Source organism: Ovis canadensis, chromosome 16 (assembly GCF_042477335.2).
Source record: "Ovis canadensis isolate MfBH-ARS-UI-01 breed Bighorn chromosome 16, ARS-UI_OviCan_v2, whole genome shotgun sequence".
Lineage (NCBI taxonomy): Eukaryota > Metazoa > Chordata > Mammalia > Artiodactyla > Bovidae > Ovis > Ovis canadensis.
In genome coordinates, this window is record NC_091260.1 from 78,998,525 (window position 1) to 79,018,464 (window position 19,940).

The window sequence follows — 19,940 nt, forward strand, 5'->3', positions numbered from 1 at the left end:
CACACTCGACACAGTACTGCCGCTCACCCTCACACTCGACGCAGTACTGCCGCTCACCGTCACACTCGACACAGTACTGCCGCTCACCCTCACACTCGACGCAGTACTGCCGCTCACCCTCACAGCCGACGCAGTACTCCTGCTCACCCTCACACTCGACGCAGTACTGCCGCTCACCCTCACACTCGACGCAGTACTCCTGCTCACCCTCACACTCGACGCAGTACTGCCGCTCACCCTCACACTCGACGCAGTACTGCCGCTCACCCTCACACTCGACGCAGTACTGCCGCTCACCGTCACACTTGACACAGTACTGCCGCTCACCCTCACACTCGACACAGTACTGCCGCTCACCATCACAGCCGACGCAGTACTGCCACTCACCCTCACACTCGACGCAGTACTCCTGCTCACCGTCACAGCCGACGCAGTACTGCCGCTCACCCTCACACTCGACGCAGTACTGCCGCTCACCCTCACACTCGACGCAGTACTGCCGCTCACCCTCACACTCGACGCAGTACTGCCGCTCACCCTCACACTCGACGCAGTACTGCCGCTCACCCTCACACTCGACGCAGTACTGCCGCTCACCGTCACACTTGACACAGTACTGCCGCTCACCCTCACACTCGACGCAGTACTGCCGCTCACCGTCACACTTGACACAGTACTGCCGCTCACCCTCACACTCGACGCAGTACTGCCGCTCACCCTCACAGCCGACGCAGTACTCCTGCTCACCCTCACACTCGACGCAGTACTGCCGCTCACCCTCACACTCGACGCAGTACTCCTGCTCACCGTCACAGCCGACGCAGTACTGCCGCTCACCGTCACACTTGACACAGTACTGCCGCTCACCCTCACACTCGACGCAGTACTGCCGCTCACCCTCACACTCGACGCAGTACTGCCGCTCACCCTCACACTCGACGCAGTACTCCTGCTCACCGTCACAGCCGACGCAGTACTGCCGCTCACCCTCACACTCGACGCAGTACTGCCGCTCACCCTCACACTCGACGCAGTACTGCCGCTCACCCTCACACTCGACGCAGTACTGCCGCTCACCCTCACACTCGACGCAGTACTCCTGCTCACCGTCACAGCCGACGCAGTACTGCCGCTCACCCTCACACTCGACGCAGTACTGCCGCTCACCCTCACAGCCGACGCAGTACTGCCGCTCACCGTCATACTTGACACAGTACTGCCGCTCACCCTCACACTCGACGCAGTACTGCCGCTCACCCTCACACTCGACGCAGTACTGCCGCTCACCCTCACACTCGACGCAGTACTCCTGCTCACCGTCACAGCTGACGCAGTACTGCCGCTCACCGTCACACTCGACACAGTACTGCCGCTCACCCTCACACTCGACGCAGTACTGCCGCTCACCCTCACACTCGACGCAGTACTGCCGCTCACCCTCACACTCGACGCAGTACTCCTGCTCACCCTCACACTCGACGCAGTACTGCCGCTCACCCTCACACTCGACGCAGTACTGCCGCTCACCATCACAGCCGACGCAGTACTGCCACTCACCCTCACACTCGACGCAGTACTGCCGCTCACCCTCACACTCGACGCAGTACTGCCACTCACCCTCACACTCGACGCAGTACTCCTGCTCACCGTCACAGCCGACGCAGTACTGCCGCTCACCGTCACACTCGACACAGTACTGCCGCTCACCCTCACACTCGACGCAGTACTGCCGCTCACCCTCACACTCGACGCAGTACTGCCGCTCACCCTCACACTCGACGCAGTACTCCTGCTCACCCTCACACTCGACGCAGTACTGCCGCTCACCCTCACACTCGACGCAGTACTGCCGCTCACCCTCACACTCGACACAGTACTGCCGCTCACCCTCACACTCGACGCAGTACTGCCGCTCACCCTCACAGTCAACACAATACTGTTGCCCCCAAGTCCTAGAGTCCTCTGAGAAAATTTCCTTTCTTCTTTTTATTGGAGTATAATTGCTTTACACTTGTCTGTCAGTTTCTTCTGTACAGCAAAGTTAATTAGCCATATGTATACATATATCCCCTCTTCCTTGGATTTCCTTCCCATTCAGGTCACCACAAGCACCGAGTAGAGTTCCCTGTGCGATACAGTAGGTTCTCATTAGTTATCTATTTCATATATAGCAGTGTATATATGTCAATCCCAGCCTCCCAATTCGTCCCACCCACCTTCCCTGAGAAACTTTTCTAAGGGAGGTAATGAAAATACTCAGCAGAACCAATTCTTACTGAACCAACTCTGTAGGGTTGCCAAAGGACAGGAACGGCAGTGCATCTCACCTGCACAGGCGAGGTTCTTCCAGTCACACCTCCTCCTCTCTGCTGGGATCCATCCACCTCAGACTCAAGAGCCATCATTTCCAACCTCACGTGCCCAAATGTGCCCAGAAGTGACTGGTCCACTCAGGAACCTCTGTGTTTGGCACACAAGACTTCCACCCCTTGATAAGAATTTCCTAAGAATCCAGACACCCTTTGGAGGGGAAAGACTAGAAGGCCTTCCATATGAAAGCCTAGCCCTGCCTACAGAACTCTCTCTCTGCTCAATCAAGAGAAGCAGTCTTTGACCTATTAATAAACCTTAAATCAAAGGTTTAGATCACAGTAAAACCCATAGGTTGAAGCACTAAGTGCAACACTTCCTCAGGTATGTGGGTAAGGCAATTTACTTCAAATTAATGTCTTTGGTGTCTTATGGATTTCTGAAAATGTCTTTATTTCTCCATTAATGGTATCCGAATCAGTGACCTTCTCTGCCTTCTTAAATAGCTAAAATATGGTGACTTCTATGTGTTCAGAGACAAAGCTCACAGGGGCTGCTCAATGCAGTCTATTCATCCTTGGATTATGTTACTATCAGTGGAGCCAGGTCAACTTCCTCTCATTTCTCTGACAATCATGAGAAACCCCAGATCTTTGGACTTTGCTTTCTGTAACTGGTTTCCTAATTCTTCAATCATCTTTGCATCTTTCTTCTGATATCTCTGTTAAGACGTTAAGTCTGATTTAAAACTTATCTAAAATTCAAGTGAGGATCTGATTTATCTTGAAGAAAATAAAAGGATAAAGTGAAAGTCTGAGGCTGTCACAGCCGTTGGAACTTTCTGACTCTTGGACGCCACTGTTTCACCCAGCGGTCATGCTAGAGACAGGGCAAAGAGAAAGAACTGCCCACCACCACCCTCGCTGGTGTTGTCCATGGCACGTGGGTGCTTACACTGTCCCTACATCTGGTTGTGTGTGTGTGTGCCCATCATCCCATCCTGCGTGCATCTATTCATTCAGGCTTCCACTTAACATTATGTACCCTCAGAGCTGGGACAAATACAAATATTAACGAGCTCGGGTTGCTGCCACAGATCTCAACAGCTCCTCTCATGGCCCAGGGACTGTGTGACAGAAGGGCATACAGACAAAAACGTATCCTGACATACGATGCGAGGACTCCTGTAGAAAAGCGTAAGAACAGCACCAAGCAGGAGAGCACGGGGACATCAGGAGGGTCCCCATGACCTCCACCGTCACCTCCAGATCACTGACTCCCCACCGGTCCCTGAGGGCCCACGACCCAGGTCCCTTTACCACCTTAACTCTGCATCTGGTCTACTCAGGTCTGCCTCCCGACAGAATAGTTTCAATGAGACAGGAGAGTGGGGATGTCTGCATCTCAGACTTGCTAAACTGGCAGTGAACCAGACAAACCAACTGCTATGGACTGAACTGTGTCTGCCCCCCCAAATTCACATGTGGAGGCCCTAACCCCCGCTCCCCCCGGCCTGGCTACAGTAAGGAAGGAATTCAGATTAAATGGGGACCTAAGAATGGAGCTCTGATCTGATCTGATTTTAGTGTCCTTCTCACATGGCTCAGTGGTTAAAGAATCCAGCTGCCAATGCAGGAGACGCCAGAGATGCAGGTGGAATCCCTGGGTCAGGAAAACGCCCGGAGGAGGGCATGGCAACTCACTCCAGTGCTCTTGCCTGGAGAATCCCAAGGACAGAGGAGCCTGGCGGGCCCATGGGGTCGAAAAAGAGCTGGACACGACTGAGGGACTGAGCACAGACAGATACAGACACACAGACCTGAGGAAAGACAAGAGAGCGCTCCCTTCCTCTCTCTTTCTCTCTCTCTCCTCTCCCTACTGTGTGAGACCACAGTAAGAAGGTAGCTCCCTGCCACTCAGGAAGAGAGCCATCACTAGAACCCAGGCTGGTACCCTAATCTCAGACTGCCAACATCCAGAACTGGAAGAAAGCACATTCCTGTTGTTTAAGCCATCCAGTCTGTGCTATTCTGTTACAGCAGCCAGAACAAACCCATCAACCCCTGGCTAGGAATCTTAGAACAATATTCCACATTACAACACAACTCCGTTCAATCTTTTATCTGTCCTTTTCTTCCTCTCCTTCCCATTTTTAGTCAATGTCTTGATCAGAGTTTGAGGCTCAGGTATAGCAGAGAAGGTGAACTTTTAAGAAGCCCAAGAAAAGGTGAAAAATGAAACATTTCCAGTGTGACCCACAAAGATAAAAATTATCCTCCTTTTCCTAGAAATCATCCAGAACACCAAAAAGCACAGGAAATGCAGAAGTAATTTGTATTTTCAACAAAATAAGAAAATCAATAGAACCTCCAGACTCCCAAGTCGGTCTGAAAGCTAATGAACGTAGGCAGGACCAGAGGTAAGAAAGCAAGAAAAGACACCACGAGAGATCATCAAAGGGGCTGTAGATTCAGAAAGAACACGGAGATGTGCCTCAAGGTGAGAGGGCTGTGGAAGCCTTGTCTCTGCTTTGTAGGAACATTGGTGGGAGCTCTCCTGGATTCAGAGTGTTCAGGAGATGGGGCTTGAGAAGGAGGGGCGTCCCTAGGAGTATTGCAGGAAGCAATCCCACTTTGAGGCAGGAGGTTCGGGCAGTTAGCATCTCCACTGGCTACAAGAATACTATGACTAGGGTGACATTTAATACAGTGATCCACCCCTACAAGTGCTCCGAGAGTTCAGGAGCTAATGATGAGAATGATGGGCATAGCTGTAGTAGTGTGTAGCTCATATAATAAAAGGGCATTCTGAAAAATAGCAGATTAAATGCAAAGCTTTAATAAAATATCAAATTTCAGGAAAGCTGTTGGACTTCAAAAATAATGAAGTCCATTGGGAAACTAGGTAGAAATGTCAATTCTATTACTAAAAAAAGGAGAAATTCAGGCTGACCTTAGATTAGCAAACTCAGACTTGCTAAACTCAAAAAATTCTAAAAAGTAGAAAAAAACAAACTCTCTAATTTTAATGCAAAAGAGGCTAACATTAATTTTTTAAAAATCAGAAGAGAAAAATCCTCTATCATCTAAAAGTAAAACCACAGCAAAAGTTTCTCTTGTGTCAAAAAAGAAATTCGAATCAAATCAGCAAAATATCTAGAAAATAATGATGATGAGCTCATATATAGCATAGAGCTAAAGCAGACTCAAGAGGAAAATGTATAGCTTTCAGTATCTACATAAATAAATAAGAGAGAGAAAACATATAAATGGATAAAGCATCTAACAATGTAACATGAGAAGTTCAAAATACCAAAAAAAAAAAAAAAACCAAGGAAAATTAATAAAGAAAAAAACTGAAATAAAAAAAAAGAACCAATAAAAATAACAAGCACATTCCAAACTCATTCTTTGGAGAAATAAAGAAAAATAATTTAAAAAATTGCTTGATGACTCACAGATTTATATAGATAAGACAAAGCTGAAGAATAAGAAACTAACCAGGGAAAAGTAAACATAAGAACAGAGGTTACAGAGAAGAATCTCATGATAAACAATCCCTGAAGCTACAAAATATAATTGCAACCTTGGATAAAAGAGACTGTACTTATAAGAGTAAATCCTTGAGAAAAACATCCCAGAAAAAAAAATAAATATAAACAGAGAATTTGCACGGTAAAAGGAAACACTCTCTAATTTAAATATTTGAAAGGGAAGGGGGTCAACCATGAATGAAGCACCCAGAGTCACCCCTGCACCCCTCAATGCTGCCTGTATTTGCTCTTATTATTGTTCAAAGAGATTCAATATCCCTCAATTTATTAGTCAAAAGAATCAAGCAGCAAATTAGATAAAAACATGACATGACATACTGAGTTAATTCCAAAAATTCAATAATAGTTCAGTAATATAAAGGGGGAGAAATCATACAATCTTGCCCATGGGTTACTTTCCTTAAAAAAATTCTCTTGAAAAAGTTCAAGATCATTGTTTAAAGGAAATAAAGACAGAAAATGTCTCAGAAGAAGAATAAATGGTCACATCCTTCAGATTATAATATTTATTTAACTTAACCCAAAAGCCAGCATGCTGATTTAAGGAATAAACATCAACCCTACTTTAAAACACACACACACACAAAAGACAAGTGTGTCTATTCCAACCACATTAATACTAGTTTTTTTCTGGAGGTACTAAACAGTGCAACTGGAAAGAAAAGGTGGATTTAAAAATCCAAAAGTGGAGATTCACTTGAAAATGATGTTGACTATATACCTGGAAATTCTAAGATTATCAAATGAAAAATTAATAGAAACAATGAGAAAATTCAAAGTGGCTGGAAGACGCATAATCACTGAAAACCTTCTGAAAGCTTTTATCTCAACTTTTTAGAAAAATGTGACCATATCTCCTATTTTTTTGCAATGGGGCAAAGAGCCAATGACAGCAGATGTTTAGTTCCCCTACCTATCTGTAAGTGATCCTCAGGAATCCTTGTTGATTGCCGTATGGATGAGAGTCCTGTTTAAATAAGAGTGGAATTCCCATATGTTTCCTCATTCTAAATTCTTCTAGTTTTGCTTTATTTGTGTTACCATAAATATCATCCAGGGGGGTATCTTTGTATGTTGCATACCAGAGAGCTTAGAAATACCTGAGCAGTCAAAAGAAGGGGAACCCCACAGACTCTGATCTTGGAGAACGCATGGAGGGTCTGTAGCAAGCCATGCAGGAGAGGAGCGGACCTGCTGTCCAGCCGTGGCGGTTGGTATTGGAAGTGGGTTGAGAACACAGGTCCCCGAGTTATGCCCACTGGGAAACTCAGCATACCACCCCCTTTTTGGAGTAAGGGTCTCTATGCTGGCAAATGGCATATAGGATGTGCTAAGTCACTCAGTCATACCTGACTCTTTGTGACCCCATGGACTGCAATCTGCCAGGCTCCTCTTTCCCAGGGATTCTCCAGGCAAGCATACTGGAGTGGGTTGCCATTTCCTCCTCCAGGGGATCTTCTTGATGCAGGGATTGAACCCAAGTCTCTTATGTCTCCTGCATTGGCAGATGGGTTCCTTGCCACTAGCGCCACCTGGGAAGCTGGTACCCAAGGGTCTTTGTAAGTGTAATTAAATTAAAGATTCTGCTATGAGATCATCAGAGTGGGCCCTAAAAGCAATGGCCAGGGTCCCAATAAGAGACAGACAGAAGGGAGGCAAGACACACAGACATTAAGAGCAGGTCACATAAAGATGGAGCAGAGATTGGAGTTCAGAGCCCCAAGCCAGGGTGCACCAGGGATTTCTGGCAACTACCAGAAGCTAGGAAAGAGGCACAAAAGCTTTCTTCCTCAGAGCCTCCAGGGGACCCACCTCTGCCACAAACTGGTTTTTATTTTTGTGAAATGATGAAGTCCAGTATTAGGAACTTCACTTTGACTTTTCACTTTCATGCATTGGAGAAGGAAATGGCAACCCACTCCAGTGTTCTTGCCTGGAGAATCCCAGGGACGGGGGAGCCTGGTGGGCTGCTGTCTATGGGGTTGCACAGAGTTGGACACGACTGAAGTATTAGGAAACTGCTGATGTCGAAAACACCCAAATTTATGGTAATTTTTTCAGCAGCATCAAGAAGCCAATACAGTATCTCAACCAAGGGAGTGGAAGTATTCATGCAAAGAGATGGAATTGTATACATGCACATCTCCAGGACCGTAAATCTGAGTTGCAGGGTCGTCAGGTCCGGTGGATTCAGGTACCATTGGCTGAGCAATCCCCAAGGTGGGCTGGGGAACAGAGGTAGGCTTCTCCAGGTAACATGACACTCCAGAGAAAGAGTTCAAGATGTCTAGCTGGCAAGTGATCCTACATATTCCTCCCTCTCACTCCTGACAAGCGGCGAGCTGTGTCTTAGGTTTCCAAAATCAGGTGTTCCATTAACCTACAGAAGCCCAGGTCCTTAGGTATTAGCTGAACTTCTGAGCTTCACTCAGCAGTGTAGTGTGGCCTCTGAGCACCTCACCAGGATGGGGTTCACTGCCTTGAGTCTGTGTAGGACACACCACAGGATGGTCAACCAGACATGACCTGGGCTCTGAGGGTCTTAGACATGTACGATGCAACTTTCGTTCCAGACATCATTTGGACTTTGATTAACATATATCCTCAAAGTATGTCTATGTTTCCATTTATCTGAGCACCTGTAAAGGTCATTTAGACTTAGCAGAAGACATTACCCCTGCTGCTGCTGGACTGACCAGCCTGACAACAGGTTCTTCCTTATACACCAGGTCATCTAATCAGCACCAAGGCCAGCAACTACCTAGGGAGGCTGGTGTTACTGCTGCCATTTCAGAGATGAGAAAACTGCGTCAACTCAAGACTCAGGTCAAATTCATGCGATGTCGCAGTTTGGTTCTCTAGGAAGCACGTATGAAACACAGCTGAGTGTTAATCAGAAAGGGCCCTTGGGATCAACCTCCAAGTGGAGGGAAGGACTGGGGACCTGGGAGAGGGAGAAGCTGAGCTGGGATACAAGTCTGACAACTCCAGACAGACTCACAGACACTCTGGAGCTGAAATTAGAATTGTCCTGCATTGGACCAAAAGGACAGAGAACTTATACCCCCACTCAATCAGTCATGGACGAGGGCCACCCATGGAAAGCTATGACCTTAGGCAGGCAGCTCTGTGAAGCTGAGGCAGCCTGGAGACTAAGATCTGGAAGTCTGCTGCTAACAATATCCTCAAAGGCTGGAAAACCAGTCTTTCTTTGGGAAGGGATCTTGGTGGTCCATCTTTCAGTCCAAAATGTGCAGCTGTTAAGTGGGAGAAACCAAATCCAAACCCAGATTCCACCTGAGACCAAAGTGCTCTCTCTGTCCACCATTTCCTATTCTCACCTGTGTCAAGACACTCAGGAGCTGCTGAGGAGACCTCAGGTGATGAACCCAGAGTCTGGCCAGCAGGATCTCACAGCTCCCAGTGATAATCGTTCAGTCGTGTCCGACTCTTTGCGACCCCATGCACTGTAGCCCACCAGGCTCCTCTGTCTATGGGATTGTCCGGGCAAGAATAGTGGACTGGATTGCCATTCCCTTCTCCAGGGGACCTTCCTGACCCAGGGGTCAAACTTGCATCTCCTACGCTTTCTGCATGGCAGGAGGATTCTTTACCTTTTGAGCCACTGGGGAAGTTCAGGAGGTTGCTGGGTGGAGTTTAATTGAACTGGCTTGACTCCAGCTGGGACCTCCTTCTCACCAGGTACTGTGAGCCTGAAAGTGAAACTCCAAGGGGAGGTAAAAACTGATGTATATCATTCTCATTGAAGTGACGCTATGATTATTGATATAAAAATGTATACAAAGTATTAATATATCCCTTTCTTCTGCTCCCAGCTTGTTTGGTCTGCTGCACTCCAATAACATAATGAGGACGTTGTAAGTCTATCACCATGCAGTTACTATTATTAACACTCAGTTTACTAACTGGCTTCCCAGGTGGTGCTAGTGGTAAAGAATCCTCCTGCCAGTGCAGGAGACATAAGAGACCTGGGTTCGATCCCTGGGTGGGGAAGATCCCTTGAAAGAGGGCATGGCAACCCACTCCAGTATTTTTTCCTGGAGAATCCCATGGACTGAGGAGCCTGGTGAACTACAGTCCATGGCGTCGCAAAGGGTCAGGCAGGACCCAGTGTCTGAGCATTACTAACTGATGCATTAACCATGAACCCGGCCCAGTTAAATCCTTTTCATTTATCATCTCATTCAATCATCTCTGATGCCCTAGAAAAAAGTCATCATCACTAGTCTCACTTTACATATAACTAGGAGCATCTCCAGCCCGTCTTTCCTTGAAATGTCTCCCTGTGACTATGTGTACATCCTCTCTCCATTGTACCAACTCTGTGGGCTGCTCTCTACTCTTTACAGATAGCTTAGAACCACAGGAAAGTTCTCCCTTGGGTCCAGCTTCAGATATATATTATTCTCTCAAGTTCACACAACTTAATAGAGTCACCATTTGTTCTGGAAGTACACAGGGAGTCTGTCTTGTGTGACTCCCTATAGGGGTGGCTAAGTTTTTCATTGTCCATTAAGGGTTTTAAATAGCACCACTGATGGTTCATGACTAGAAATCAGAATCTTTCACAGAACATCCTCAAAAATAAACATTCGAAACGGACAGAGCCTCAGATCTTTGTGTGTCATGTAACAAAAATGCATGGGTTTGTGAAAGTACTAGGAAAGCCACCTGCTAAGATGTCAGTCAGTGGAATGTGCCATTTAGCTAACACTTAATCAGTCTCTAATGAGGCGTCTCATCTGGCATGAATCCATTGCTTTGAATCAACAGAAAGCTTAGAACTCAGATGACAAGTTCAAGAAGAGTACAGAGACAGCTGTTGGGTGATTGATGGCATTTTTCATTTTTAGAGAAACCCTTCTTTTTCATGCTCCTTTGATCAAATCTCTGAGACAAACTTTAGAGTCTGACAGGGCTTCCCTTCACCTGTTTCTTCTATCCCTTCCCCCAAAACAGTCTCACAAAGTTTGGAAAATAAACCTGGGTCTCACTCCATCATTACAGTCAAATAATCACCAACATGAAGCCTCTCTGTTTCACACTCTCTTTTTTACTAAAGTGCAGTTGATTTACAATGTTGTGTCAATTTCAGGGGTATAGCAAAGTGATTCAATTTATATACTTTTTTTCATATTCTTTTCCATTATAGGTTGTTACAAGATATTGAATATAGTTCCCTGTGCTATACAGTAGGTCCTTATTGGTTACCTACTTTATATATAGGGTTTCCCTCATTGTTCAGTCGGTAAATAATCTGCCTGCAATGCAGGAGACCTGGGTTCAGTCCCTGGGTTGGGAAGATCCCCTGGAGAAGGAAACAGCAACCCACTCCAGTATTCTTGCCTGGAGAATCCCATGGACAGAGGAGTCTGGTAGGCTATAGTCCATGGGGAAGCAAGAGTTAGACATAACTTAGCAACTAAACTACTAGTGTATATCTGCTAATCCCAAACTTTTAATTTATCCCTCCCTCCCCTCCTTTCCCCTTCAGTAATCACTGTTTGATTCCTATGTCTGAGTCTACTTCTGTTTTGTAGATAAGCTCATTTGTATTATTTTTTCAGATTCCACATATAAGTGGCATCATAACTTAGCATGATAATCTCTAGGTCCATCCATGCTGTTGCAAATGGCATCATTTCATCTTTTTGATGGCAGCGTGATATTCCATTGTATACATGGACCACATCTGCTTTACCACTTACCTGTGAATGGACATGGACGTTGTTTCCACGTTCTGGCTATCGCAAGGAGAACTGCAGTGAACACTGGGGTGCATGTACCTTTTTGAATTGTAGTTTTCTCCTGATAAATACCCAGGAGTAGGATTGCTGGATCATATGGTAGCTCTATTTTTAGTTTCCTAAGGAGCCTCAGTATTGTTCTCCCCAGTGGCTGTGCCAGTTTCCAATCCCACCAACAGTGTAGGAGAGTTCCCTCAAACGTCCTTAAAATTGCCAGAGCATTTTTAAATGATTTGGCATCTTGCAGGGAAGTGCTTATTTCTATTCTGCTCTTCACTTTTCCTACCAAACTCTCTGATGGGATGATGGTGTGAAGTTCCTGCCACTGAGAGGAGAATGGGGCTTATCTGTCCGGCTGGGGGAAGGACGGGAAGGTGGAACAAGGGCAGAACTGTGAAGTGCATCTTGATTTGCTTTAAGACTTAGTCACAGTAGGTACTTTTCTGTTTTTACTTCCTCTCTATGCTTACCCGACTCCTTCCAAACTACAATGTCTCTAGAACGGATAAAGGAGAGCCTGTTAAAATAGCCTATGGATCACACTCAATCAATAGCTGAATGCTACACAAAATGAACAGTGATACAGTCTCTTTTCCCCGCTTGTGGTAAATATTATCGTGAGCTTCTCTAAAGATAAACAGTAGGAACAGAAATCTAAATTCCTAACAATTATTTTCTTCCATAGCCAGAAACTGGGCAGCTGGTAACCTGCTGTTTTTCCTTTGAGCTCCTCAGATTAGATCCTAAATACAATTTAACCCCAGACTCCAATATACAGTTCCTGAATTATACTGGAAAAGAGTCAGTTATGTAATAAATCTGCATTACTCCCAACTGCACACGTGCCACAGATAACAGGCTACATTTTCTAATTTAGGTCCAAACTATAATGTTTTAAATTGTGTCACAACTTAAATACATTAAAGTATCCACTGCATGAAAGTGTATAAAATTTCTCTAAAAAAATGAGTAACCCTGTTGGAAAATCAGTAAGCACTGTTCAGCTTATCTTCTTTAATAAATATGGATTCTCATATAACCTGCTTGCAAAAGAAATCTATATTCAAATCCCTCCCTCCCTCATGGGAAATTAAAATATACAGAAAATGAAAATTCAAACTATGTTAGGAAGACCGCGGACATGAAAATGTAAGAAACTTAAGTAAATTTCAAACACAAAATGCAATATTGTTAATGTGTAAATAGGGATATTTGGAAATTCCTTGAGGATGGCTCAGTATCTTGCTGTTGGTGATGCTGACCTATAGAAGTTTAGCAAAAGAACTGACGCAATGCATATATACAGAGTGAAGTAAGTGCTTCATAAGGGCAGGCTGCAGGCTGGACCAGGCTCCTGACTGATGGACTAGCTGACCTGTCTAGGGAGCAAGGCCCCCTCCCAGCTCCCTAATCTTGCCTAATGACTGCATAACTGCCACCCCACCAAGGCCCAAGCAGGGGGTAGGCAACATGGCATGAGGTGAGAGGTTTCATGTTGTTTTCTGAGCCTCAGTTTCCCTTTCCCTGGGTACAACCATAAGCCACCCCCCCCCAAAAAAAAGACTCCTTGCTGCTTTTATGAAACTTTCAGGCAGATGCATGCTATCCTACTGATACAGATAAAAATCTGTATTTTCGTGTTATCCAGGAATTGTAAAGAACTTTTGCCGCCTATGTTAAGTTTATGATAGATAAAGTATCCTTTTTACATAGTACAAAATGGGCTTCTCTGTAAGTCTTCTCTCATATTGAAACCATGCATTCCATTTTTTATTAAGGGAGTCTGCTGCTGCTGCTAAGTTGCTTCAGTCTAAACTCCCTTAACAAAATCTCATATTCCAGAAAAACTGTTCTTTGAAATCTGGTTCACAAATAAAGATAGAAAAAACTGAGAAGAAAAGGGGCCAAGAGCAGTGCACAGAGAAGCACCAAGAGGAAGCGAAAAGCATCTCTTCCTCTTCCATAGTCACGTCCGTCCGGAACTACCCACTGTCTTCCTCTTCCTGGCCCAGCCCCTTCCGCTTCCGTTCCTGTCCTTCTCCTTCCGGCCTGAATAACCGAGGGCCAAGCAAGCCCTCAGGTGAGGCGCTGCCAAGATGCATCGGCACCAACAGGTGACGTGGGAAGGAAGCCAAACCCACCCCAGGTGACAAAGCTGGGCTAGGCGTCCCGGGTACCCACAGAGGGCAAAATCAAGTATAGGGGACGGAGCCTCAGATGGGGGAAGGACAGCCTCACGTGGACAGGGCGTTGGAGCCTGGAAGGGGGATGGGGGGGGAATGGCGGGGTGAAGAGAGGGAAGCTGGGCGAAGTGACAGGGGAGAGGGAGGGGCTGACAATTGAAACAGGAGACTGGCTGCACACACAGATTCATGGAATAAATGAATACATTAAGAATCACGAGAGCTAATATTTTTCACTGTTGGACTTCCCTGGTGGCTCAGATGGTAAAGTGTCTGCCTACAATGCAGGAGACCTGGGTTCGATCCCTGGGTAGGGAAGATGCCCTGGAGAAGGAAATGGCAACCCACTCCAGTATTCTGGCCTGGAAAATCCCATGGACAGAGGAGCCTTGTGGCCTACAGTCCGTGGGGTCTCAGAGTCGGACAGGACTGAGTGACTTCATTTTCACTTTGAGCCCTCCCTGCCCTGGCTCTGAAGTCAGCCATCTCCCCAAGGAGCCCTGGTTCTCTTTGATGAAGAACGTTTTATGCAAGATCTGGGCTTTTGGTCCTTCCATTGCCATTGGGGAGACAGCACTCCAAGGCGAGGTCACATGCTCTACCCCTCGGTTAGTTTTCATATCTGCTGACATATGAAAACACCATAACTTCATGCAGATATTTTCATTTCCAATCCAGTGTACCTTTCCTGCCAGTTTTCTGTGGCAGGAAAGGTACACTGGATAATTCTGTATATTTTCTGTATATTTCCTGCCAGGCTTCTCTGTCCATAGGATTTTCCAGGCAAGAGTACTGGAGTGGCCTGCCATTGCCTTCTCCAAGGAGTGCACAAGAGCAGACCAAAATAACTTGTGCTAGAAATTGAGGAGATACTCAAAGAATCACAGGGACAAGTAGCTCAGAGGGACATCTGCTGACCAGGTCTGAGGCCACATGGGAATCAAAATGGGGCTTCCCCAGTGACTCACAGGGCAAAGAATCTGCCTACTATGCACGAGACACAGGAAACATCGGTTTGATCCCTGGGTCGGGAAGATTCTCCTGGAGGAGATGGCAACCCACTCCAGTAGCTTAGCCTGGAAAACCCCAAGGTCAGAGAAGCCTGGAGAACTACAATCCGCAGGGTCGCAGAGAGTCAGACACGACTGCATGACTAACACTTTCACTTCACTTCCACATACCATCAATGGATTGCGGGTGTTCAAAAAATAAAATGAAACAAAAAATGATTAGTAGGGACCCATGTTAAATAAATGCACTGCTTCTCTGGAGCGTTAAAGGTAAGGTGACGCTGATCATCAAGGATGGGATGTTATTGTTTAGTCGCTCAGTCATGTTTGACTTTTTTCCAATCCCATGGTCTGTAGCCTGGTAGGTTCATATATCTGTGGTATTTCTCAGGCAAGAACACTGGAGTGGGTTGCCATTCCCTTCACTAGGGAATCTTCCTGACCCAAGGATCAAACCCAGGTCTTCTGCATTGGCAAGGGGATTCTTAACCACTGAGCCACCTGGGAAGCCCCCATCAATGGGTACCTTATTCTTTATATCAGAGCAATATTCTTTACTTTAAATAGTTTTGCTTCAAACAATTACTCCAGAGCAATATAACTATCTACTCTACAGCATTCTGTCTTTTATACACTTTTCATAAAAGGGAGTCCATAAAATATTTTCCTCACATCTCAAACCAGTGTTATTTTTAGGTTCTATTTCTGGCAGTGGCCAAATGCACTTAAAACTCTTCTACTTCATTACTTTGATGTTTACCTATGAACCTTCCATTTGAAAACCATCGGCAGAGTCTGCCTTTCTCAGCTCTTGAAATCGCTGTGAAATTGTTTCTGAGGGGATGGAAACCTGACCTTTTATTCTTCTGTTTCTTTCAATGTTATGCTTATATGAAATACTACAGAATGAAGAATTTTTATTCTTTTGTTATTCTAGAATCATCCTATCTCTGCCTGTCCAGTGATAAGAATTATTTTTCTTTGTTGGTTTTGGAAATTAAGAAAATAAAAACTTAAGATTACATCCTTACCATATTTTTCTTAACCAATGCAAGAAAATAACTGTGCTTAAAAAAAAAAAAAACTCAACACAGTACTTGATATCTAAAATATGCTAGGTTCTTTGCAAATCACTTAACCCCATTTGATCCTTACAGGCAGGTATCACCATCCTCATCTCCCAGATATCTTCTCTATGACATCTGCACCAGCAGACACTTCCTTGATTCATGAAGAGGCAGAAGAAACAGGAACAAAATGTTCAAGGGATGTGTTCCAAGGTAACCCGAGACCAGGAAGATGCCGTGAGCTGGGAAATATGTTTGTGTGCCCCGGTGCCTGAGTAACCAGGACTTCCCTGCAGTGATTTTTATAGTGTAAACTGGCAAAGCAAATTGTTATTGTTACATAATATTATTACATAAATTATTCCTACATAAAACATACCCATCACCCTGACCTGCATGTGACCACCTAAGGTGGAACTTAATGACTCTGCTTAATAGAGGATGAAAGAATGGAATTTATGGGAGGAATGTCCCATGAATATCCTCATGGGAGGCTCCTAAATGCAGAAAAAAAAAAAAAAAAAACAAGTAAAAGCTGAGGCAAAACTCAGGTAAAAAGGAGCATTTCTTTCACCTCTTCCCAGGCATGACTGGATTATTTCTTCTTTTCATAAAACACCCACCTTCTTTCTTTCATTTGATTAGTTACTGACCAGCTGCTGCGTGTGTCTCTGGCAATGCAGGTTACTGGAAAGTGTCTACTCTGCTCGGTCACGGGGAAGAAAGTGTTTCCTCCGCTGCCTGGAGTGGACAGTTCTTAGTAAAATCCAAACAAGTCACTGTGAAGCTGACACCCGCAGTGCTAAATCAGGAGCTTTCCCCTCACTCAGTGCCCACAAAGGACGTCTCACAAATGCTCAGCCTACTTTTAATGCATGTTTGTTATGAGCACTAGGAGAGGAGTATTGAGAAAAAGGGTCCCTGGATAGCTTTCCAAATAAGAGCAATTACTACAGACCCAAGGGTAGGTCTCCATTTCCACCTCAAGTTTCCAAAGAAAATGAGCCACCAAGTGAAGGACAAACTGGTTTCTCAGACCCACGGGGCTCAAGAGACCCACGTCTAAAATCCCCTTTTCAACAACACTGCTGTCCGTAACCACTCCTCTCAGATCCACTGTGTCTTGAACGCAGGCTGCATTTGTTACATTTGATTCCAACAGAGCAAAATAAAACATGCTTTTTATAGGTTAAAAAAAGAGACTGTTAAGAATCAGCCCAAACCACTGCCCCTCGTGTTTACAAATGTACACAACAGGAAATTAAATGGCTTTTTAAATGCTTTCAACTAATTAAATAGAAAGGCTTCATGGAAACGCCATTTAGCAGTAAAGCTAAATTTTCTGCTGAAGCATTTTAAGAACTATTTTTTATGTCCTTGGGCTTGCCAGAGGATTAAGAAATAGAGAACTTTTTTGTCCTCTATAAAGACGGGGCTTTGGATATCTCTCAGAGAGGGAGATGGGAAGGAATCATGAATTTAATTATATAAGTTGCTTCACTCTAAAAATAAGAGTGCTAAATTATAATGCATAATAACAGCTTTTAACAATCAATCAGCAAAATGGAACTGCCATTTCCAATTTTCCCCAGTGCCGATTGCTAAGTGACTGCCTATTCCACCCACAGAGAGTTGGGGGAACTGGCTACCCATTAGCAATATTCAGAGTCAGTGTCAGAGAGCAGACCCAGGGCACCTGCCAGGTACCAGCCAACAGTCACACCTGGGGCAGGTGTGTGGCACCTCCCCCATCCCCGGAGGGGTGGGGAAGGTCGCCGTGCAGAGGCGGAGGTGCACCTACCTGCCAGACCAGGTGCTCCTTGGCCCCCGGGGTCGCAGACAGGCAGACGCTCAGCACGATGGTGTGAGAAGAGGAGGTGAGGACGCTGGCGATGATGGCATCTCGCATGTTGAAGGGCAGCATGGTGTACACCACGAAGATGATGAAGAGGAAGAACGACACCTGCAGGCAGGGAAGAAGGGCAGTGAGAGTCACAGAGAGCATCCCTGTTCCGGAGGTTCCCTCTCTCCTTCCCGTTACAGGCTTCACAGACCCCCAGGAACCACCACCATTAAAGAAACCATATTATGACAGAACAAGAAGGCGTGTGCAAACAGCTCCACTGGGTCCCAAGAAAGGACTAACTATTGTGATGGAGGGGGAAAGAAAAGGTTCTTTTTCAAAAATTGAGGATTTCCAGTTTTGACATCCAAATCATTGCAGACATTAGGTGAATCTGAGCACCTCCTGGGCATGGATGCAAAGCTGGTTCTAAACTCTCAGGGTTTAGTATCTGTGCTTCTGAACACATACCAGCACTCTCTACATTTTTTTAATCACAGCATTTTAAGAATAGACCCCAGGAGAATGGATGGCTGCCACCTGTGGGGAGTTAGCTGAAGTAGATACAAAGAGCAGGAACATGAAATTAATAAGATAAAGCAGCTCAGAGGTGATTCCCCGAAGGAATCTCAAAGATTAAACATACAATTACTATATGACCCAGCAATTCCATTCCTAAATGTATACCCTAGAGAACTGAAAACAAGTACGCAAACAAATGTATGTACACACACATGTTCATAACAGGGATATCCACAATACTCAAGGAAACGACACAAATGCTCATCTAAAAATGAAAGGATAAATGACGTGGGCTGTGCATACAATGGAATACTATTCAGCCCTGAAAAGGAAGACAGTACTGATACAGGCTACAATGTGGATGAATCTCAAAACCATTGGATTAGGTGAACATAACTAGGGCAAAAGATCCCATACTGTGTGATTCCACTTACAGGAAGTATCCAGAATAAGTAAATTTATATACAGAAAGCAGATTGGTGGCTTTTAGGGGCTGTGGCAACGAGGAATGGGAATTAACTTCTCCATAGGCAAACGGCTTGAGGAGAATGTTCTGGACACTAGACAGAGCTGGATATTGCACACACTGTGAATGCACTAAAAACCACTGAATTCCTTCCTTTAAAGTGGCTAATTTATGTTCTGTGAATGTCACCTCAATAAAAAAAAATCAATGTGAACCAGCTTAGAGGAAAGTTTGGAATGGAAAAGAAAATGGTTTAGTAGGTAATAAAACAGGCCATTTTCATTACAAAAGCAGCAGAACATCAAAAGGGATACAAAGGTGCTAAATCAAGTGGAAAAAAGACCAGACTGAGGTCAGAAAAACAGGGAGCATGAGGATTTGGTGAGCTTCGCTGAGCACACAGGTCCTCACTCAAAAAGCAAGTGAGGCTAAGGAAAGAGCTTGTCCCACTTTTACAGGATGACCCAGGTTACTCTGATGTCGTTTAGTCACTCAGTCGTGTTTGACTCTTTGCGACCCCATGGGCTGTAGCCTCATGGACAGGCGCCTCTGTCCATGAGATTTCCCAGGCAAGAATACTGGAGTGGGTTGCCATTTCCCTTCTCCAGGAGGTCTTCCCAACTCAGGGATGGAACCTGAGTCTCCTGCACCTCCTGTATTGCCAGGTGGATTCTTTACTGCTGAGCCACCAGGGATGCCCTCAGGTTACTTTAAGGAATCTTGAAGCCCAACACAGTGGGAAGGACAGAGAGCCGCGGCAGAGCTCTTCTGCAGGAGTTCGTATGGTGTGAATTCACAAGAAGGACGTGGACAAAAGTCTGCTCTGGATTTAACAAAGAGAAGCCTGGGTGGACACCAAGTGCGATTCCCCTCCTGCACAGTCACGGGACCTGGTAACACGCTTTACAATCAAAAAGTAATTATGCAGATTCTCTTAGGCAGGGCGTCAGCCTCGGCACTACTGATGCCTGAGGCTGGAGAGTTCTTCATGATGGACCCTGCACTGCAGGATATGATAGCAGCATCCATGGCCTTGACCCCGTAGATACCAATAACATTCCACCTTCAAAGCTGTGACAACTGAACACGTCTCCTGCCCTCGTCAAGAGTCTTCCAGGGCATTAACACTGCCTCTGCTTGAGAACCACTAAGGTACAGGGGAAAGTTTATTTCAAGAATGAGAAAAACAACTACTGCCTAATCCCAGCTCAATGAGAA

The 19,940-nt window shown here is 45.5% G+C and overlaps 1 protein-coding gene and 1 non-coding gene across 2 annotated transcripts in view; one reads left to right on the plus strand and one right to left on the minus strand.

The window, feature by feature from the left end:
- ADCY2 (adenylate cyclase 2) overlaps positions 1-19,940 on the minus strand; it is a 463,502-nt gene that overhangs the window by 321,599 nt on the left and 121,963 nt on the right. Inside the window, exon 3 of the mRNA XM_069556147.1 lies at positions 17,693-17,854. Coding sequence (XP_069412248.1) covers positions 17,693-17,854 — 162 coding nt within the window. The remainder of the gene's footprint in view (positions 1-17,692; positions 17,855-19,940) is intronic.
- TRNAC-ACA (transfer RNA cysteine (anticodon ACA)) lies at positions 14,061-14,132 on the plus strand. The gene has a single exon. It is a non-coding gene; the product is annotated as a tRNA-Cys (tRNA).